Source organism: Phalacrocorax carbo, chromosome 4, assembly GCF_963921805.1.
Source record: "Phalacrocorax carbo chromosome 4, bPhaCar2.1, whole genome shotgun sequence".
Classification (NCBI taxonomy): domain Eukaryota; kingdom Metazoa; phylum Chordata; class Aves; order Suliformes; family Phalacrocoracidae; genus Phalacrocorax; species Phalacrocorax carbo.
In genome coordinates this window covers 60,944,356-60,950,241 of record NC_087516.1, presented here as the reverse complement: position 1 = coordinate 60,950,241, position 5,886 = coordinate 60,944,356, and the positions used below count along the sequence as shown (strand labels likewise).

Below are 5,886 nucleotides of genomic sequence, written 5' to 3'. Positions count from 1 at the left end.
GCGCTGTTGCCACCTCCCTCTGCTCCGCATGCCTGCACAGTATCGCCGCTTCTCCACAGGCGCAGTGCTGTTGTTGGTGCATGGGTACGCACATCGGTATGTGGTGGTGGAAATTGCAGGGATCCTTTCCATGCTGGGTTCCAAGTCCTCCCTGTTGAGGGACAGCTGAAGGCCCTGAGAACCTTCAATCAATGATCAGCTTGAACTGACCCAGGAGCTGGAGAACACTGGGGTGAACATGTGGACACATGCAGGTATGGGCACGCAGAGCAGCCCTGAGGCTTGTCCCATCCCTCCTGGAGAGGCAGGACTGGACTGAAAAGCAGGGTTTTGAGTACCGCTTGCTGGGCCACAGCTTTGGCAGCATCCCTGGCCCTGCAGTGTGGCTGGCATTGCCTGTTGCAAGCACCGCCACAGGCGTCACATTCCTTGTGGTGGGGACCAGTCACCGGATGGTCACACTACCAGTAACCAATGGGCAGGGTCTCCAGGAGTCCCACAGGTCTCCGGGGGTCCTGGGGGGTCTCCACAGCCTGCTATGGGAGGGTATTCCTGCCATGCTACCACAGCTGGGAACATGGCAGCTGCTGCTGTGCCCAGCACAGGCTCCCCCGGGCACCGCTGGTAGCATGTCTCAGCCAGGGCAGGTGCCAAGGCAGCTGCCATTTCCCACACAGGACATGCAGGTGGATGCCAAGGGCCACATGGTAGTGAGTAAGTAGCAGAATAACACCAGGAGGGGTTTACATGGTCAAGGATATCTGTGCAAGAGCCCTCCTCACCCCAGGTACCACAGCTGTGCCCCCCTGCGCAGCCCCTGTGTTTTGCTGTGCCTCAGGCTCCCTGTCCTTCCCCACAGAAAGCTGGTGCACAGGCTCTTTGAGGGCAAGCAAGACTCCTGGCTGGGCTACTGTGACACCCCCACCGTCATCTTCATCCACCCACCCATCAGCACCATGGATCTCCCCAAAGGTGGGGGGAGGCAGGGCATGGAGCAGGCAGCAACACAGGGGAAGATGCTTCGGACTTGGTGGCTCAGAGGTGCTGGTCTGATACTTAAGGAAGTGATCTGTTCTCCAGCAGCAGTCTGAGCCTTGCAAAATGTGCTTAAAGTCCCTGTTTTACAGTACATCCCCTGTCTGCTGTGTCATGTCTTCTGCTGCAGATGAAGCCATGGCCATGCACAGGAGGGAGAACGTGAAGATCTACAGCATGTCCTTTACCCTCTCATGCCATGCTGTCACCCAAAGGATGTCTATGTGTGTCATGAAGCTGGTGTGTGCTGGTGAGGAGAAGAAGGTGCGTGGAGAGGACCAGGGGGACAAATAGGGCTGCAAGGGGGTGGCTTGGCTTCCTCCTGCCACAGCAGCTGTCCTCTTGTCCCGTGTGGTCTGATTTGACCTGTTCACTCTGGGTCTTGGGCTGGGATCCAGCTCCCCAGCACCAAGCCCGGTGTTTAGCCCGGATTTCGCTAGTGCTGGGTCCCATCCAGCCTCTTGCTTCTTCCCCAAAGGTGGCACAATTGCACATGCAAGGGCTGGGCTCTGACAAAATACTGTGGGGTTCTGCCATGGCCTTCAAAATGGGGGCCACCAAAGCTGACTTGGCCAACACTGTCGCCATTCACGCCACTTCTGCCAAAGAGCTGGTGGCACTGTGCTGAGGTGGTAGGTGCGAGCAGCCCATGGGATGGCAGGTGAAGAGAGGTGGTGTTGTGGTCCCTTGGTGCAGCTTGGGGGAAGGCTGCCAGTGGCAGGGCTCCTCCTCTGCCATCCCCAGCACTGGGGGTGTGCAGGGAGCAGCAGAGGGGTGCAGGATGGCTGGGTGCTCAGGGTACTTGTGGGTGCTGGAGCATCCCAGGTAGGGTCTGTCCTCTGCTACGGACACTCACATTTTCCAGTTGTGTCGCTGCAGACTTTGCTGTGGTGTCTCAATCCCAGCTGGCAAAACAGCAGCAGACAGGAAAATCCTGCCCAGCCATCCCATCCCCATGAGCATCAGCAGAGCCAGCCCTGGGGTTCTGCTTTTGGAGGGCAGATGTGCCTGAGAGCTAAGGGGGGGAGTGACAGGACACCCCTGTAGGTGGCCAAGTGGCAGGGGTGGTTCCCAGGTGCAAGTGAGGCTTTGTGGACAGTGAACACACTGTGCACGGTAGCATTTTTGTGGTCATGACGGGATTGGGACCGGAATGCATTTGAGGTCTCTGTTTCCTGCAGGGTTGTGTCCTGGCTGGAGAAAGGGAGCAAAAGGCTGTGGCGGAGAGGAGGGGAGGACCCGCACAGGCAGGGGCTGAATATCCTCAGAAGCCTCCTTTTCGGATGGAATTGGGCACAAAAGCAGAGGGAAGCTGAGACCCAGGTGCCCCTGTGAGACTACATCCCCTCGGGTCCCCAGTGCGGGGAACCAAAGGGGCCGGAGTCCTCGACTGGGCATGCAGAGGTCATCGTTGGAAACTATTCGAGGACCAGGGACAAACTCAAGTGATGGAGGGTGGGAAAATGCTGCAGTTTTGGGCCATGGGGGTCCCCTGGGTGCTGTCGCCTCTGGCCCCCATCCCGCAGTATCCAGGGGACAGAGCTGGGACAGGCAGCCTCCCAGCTCCTGTCCCTGGCAGCATTTCCCTGAGGGAGGGGCTGTGGAGACTCATCGTAGCTCTGGGCAGGGCTGTCCTGTCGCTCGGGGGCAAGCGGGTGTGGAGACCCCACAGACCAGCAAGACCTGGGCTGGTGTGACTGGAGAATAAGCTCAGGGGGCTGCAAAGGGAAAGTGACTCCTGGGGTTTGGGGAGCAGAGACAGAGCCAAGGGGCTTTGCAGTTCAAAGCTGGGCTCACCTCACTGGGCTGGGGCCTTAGAGACTGTGTCCTGCATTTCCAGGCCCTGACAGCGGCTGAGGCTGCTGCAGGATCCAGGGCTGGGCTTGGAAACTGAGACCAAGTCATGTGGGTTTTAAGTCTCAGAAACAGGGCACTGGGGTGAGGCTGAGCTGTACGCCTTTGCCCCTTGAACAGACTGAGGCTCAGAAACGGAAACTTGAGTCCTGCACTTCGGGGGCTTGAAACCATTTGACCGGGTCTAGGACTTAGAAACTGAGACTAAAAGTCCTGCATTGTTGGAAGCCGGCTCATCAGTTTTAGGGTTTGAAAATGGAGACTGGTGTCCCACATTTTTGGAGTTTGCAACCATGCTCAGGTGACCAATTTTGGAGCTCTGAGACTAAGAATGTCCTGCATTTTGAGTTCTTGAAATCAGGCCCATTCAGGCAATTTTTGGGCTCAGAAACAGTAAATCCTGCATTTTTTAGCGCTTATTTGGCCAGTTTTAGGGATTGAAAAAGAAAGACTAAGTCCTGTGCTGTGGGGGCTTGAAACAAGACTCATTTGGCCAATTTTGGGGCTTGGAAAACAGAGACTAAGTCCTGTGTTGGGCTCAGAAGCAGAGATCAAGTCCTGCGCTTTGGGGCTAGGAGCCGGGTCTGCGCTGCTGCTCCGGGGCTTGGCAGCCGAGCCCCAGCTCCGCGGCCCCCCCGGCTGTTGCCGGCCTCCAGGGAGGGCCTGGGGGTAGAAGGTGCCTTCGGACCCCAGGCGCCCCTTCTCCGCCCCTGGACGTCCCCCGGCCGGTGCTCACGGGCTCGGTACCCCGGATCGGGCCGCCGTGCGGGTCCCGGGCAGGCGGTGCCCGGGCAGGCGGTGCCGGGGAAGCCCCAGCGCCGCCGGCGGTTCCCAGCCTTTACCCGGTGCCTGAGCTGAGCCGGCGGCGTCGGCTCCGTGACACCGACCCCTGGCCCCGCCGAGCCACGACCACTCCCGCTCCCCCCCGGCCCCGCCCGGGACGCCCCGGCAGGGCCCAGCCCGGCCCCCGCCAGGCCCAGCCCCAGCAGCAGCCCCTGGGCCGGGCCGGGGCTGAGGCCCCGCGTCGCGGACGACGCGTGCTGGAACCGCAGTAGGGGGGGGGGGCGCGGGGCAGGGCGCGGCGCGAGGGGGGCGGGGCCTCGGGGCGCCTGCGCGGGGCGGGGCCGAGCGGCCCGGCAGCGGCCCGGTGCGGGGTGCCCCGGTGGGGCGCAGGTGAGGCCGGGGACCGGCTGCGCTGGGCGTGCGGGGCCGCGGCCGGGGGGACTCACGGTAGCTCCGCGGAGGAGCGGGCGGGGCTCGGGGCGACGGGGAGTAAAGCCCGGAGGGCAGGAGCCCATCGCCCCCGCAGGTCCCCCCGGCCGGTTCGCGGGCACCGCGCGGGGCTGCCGGCCCCGCACCACCGGCGGGGCTGGGGCGAGTCGGAGCTCGCCCGGGTGTGTGTGGAGATCGAGACCCGGCTCCTGGGGCCGGTTTTGGGGCTCGGCAGCACGGAACGAGTCGGGCGTTGCCCAGGCTTGGAAACGGAGCCCAAGCCCTGCGTTTTTGGGGTGAGAGGCGGGCTCCTGGGGAACGCTGACGCCGCCCGCGCCTCCATCCCCGGGACCCTGCGGGGACCCGGCCCCTCCTGCGGCACCGGAGATCCCCCGGCCCCGCTGGCACAGCCGGTCCCCCCCACCGGGGTCCCTCACCGGGCACGTCCTCCCCGCCCCGGCGCCGGGATGAGCCTTCCCAGGCCTCGGCACGGCCACCGGCACCTCCCGAGCGGCCGCGGCACCAGGGCGGCCGTGGGTGCCCGTGCGCGGCCAGCCCGGCTTCGCCGTGTCACCGGTGGGGCCGCGGGAGCCGGGGCCGATCCCGGGATGCTGCCGGCCCCGGCCCTCGGGCAGCCCCTGCGAGGGTGGTGCTGGGCAGGGCCGAGGGGCTGAACCCCAGCGAACCCCAGCGCTCCCCAGCGGCAGCTCCCACACGCGCTGGTTCCAGCTCTCCCCGGCTCCGGCAGCTGCTCCGGGAAAGAGCTGGGGAGAAGAAACCAGCTGGGCGGAGGGAGCCCGGCGGCAGGAGGGGTCACCGGCCACCCCGGGAGACCCCCAGCCCCCCGCCGGGCCCCCTCCTCCCCCAGGGCGCACGGCCGGGAGCCGGCACCGGGAGCTGATGGAGCTGGGGCTCATCCCGTGGTGGGAACCGGGAGCTGTCGGGGACCCCCGGCCCCAAAGGCCGGGCTGCAGCTGCCGCCCCCCGAGAGGGGGCCCAGGGGGTGGGTGCCGAAACCCGCCGGGCCCCCGCGGGGGGTCCCGCACCGAGGGGAGGGGGCAGCACGGCACCGCCCGTGGGGAGGGGCAGGGCCTGGGCCTGAGCTTCAGGCGGCACCGAAGGGGCAGCGGCCGGTGCCCGGCACCGGAGCCGGAGAGCGGGGGGAGGAGGGGGGAGGCGTCCCCGGTTTGACCCACTTTTCCCCGGTTTTGTCCCAGTTTCCCCCGGCCCGCCCGGAGCCGGGACCCCCCGCCGGGCCCGGGCCCGCTCCCGCGGCGGCGGCGCCCCCTGGCGGCCGCGGGGGGTGTTGAAGCCTCGGGGCCGCTTCGCTCCTGCCCGGCACAGTGGCGCCCCCTGGCGGACGGGAGTGGCACCGCGGAGCGCGGCGCCCCCCCCGGCGGCAGCAGGAGGACGCTCGTGGGAGCGGGGCGGGCGTGGAAGTCCGAGATGGGCATGGGAATTACGAGACGTAAAGAAACTTTGCTCTTGCCGGGGAGCTGGGGCGAGCTGGGGGGCGGCATCTGCAGACCCTGTAGAAACGAGGGGCATGGTTAATGGGGCTTAATTTTTACAGAGACAATGCTGGCTATTCTGCTGGCTGCAAAAAATCTCTGCTCCCCCGCCCCCCCCATAGTGATATCCTTCTCTGCGCTCAGGTGTTAGCAACATAGTGTGTTATTTTTTTCTAATTGGTGTTAATATCAACTCAATTACAGCTGACTAACACCGCAGAGAGAGCAAATCATGAGATCCTGTGCAGAATAAATCCGTATCATCTGGCTCTAA

At 64.5% G+C, this 5,886-nt stretch overlaps 1 protein-coding gene and 1 pseudogene across 1 annotated transcript; one reads left to right on the top strand and one right to left on the bottom strand.

The window, feature by feature from the left end:
• Positions 1-248: 248 nt before the first annotated feature.
• Positions 249-1,663, top strand: LOC104046815 (glutathione reductase, mitochondrial-like; annotated as a pseudogene).
• Positions 1,664-3,440: 1,777 nt separating this feature from the next.
• On the bottom strand, positions 3,441-5,621 carry LOC135313253 (collagen alpha-1(I) chain-like). The gene has a single exon (XM_064450821.1). It carries the CDS (start codon positions 5,619-5,621, stop codon positions 3,441-3,443), a length of 2,181 nt encoding a protein of 726 aa, XP_064306891.1.
• Positions 5,622-5,886: the final 265 nt, after the last annotated feature.

Bases quoted from the DNA above. Each gene is read 5' to 3' on its own strand.
- LOC135313253 (XM_064450821.1), bottom strand. From the start codon at position 5,621: ATGCCGCCCCCCAGCTCGCCCCAGCTCCCCGGCAAGAGCAAAGTTTCT.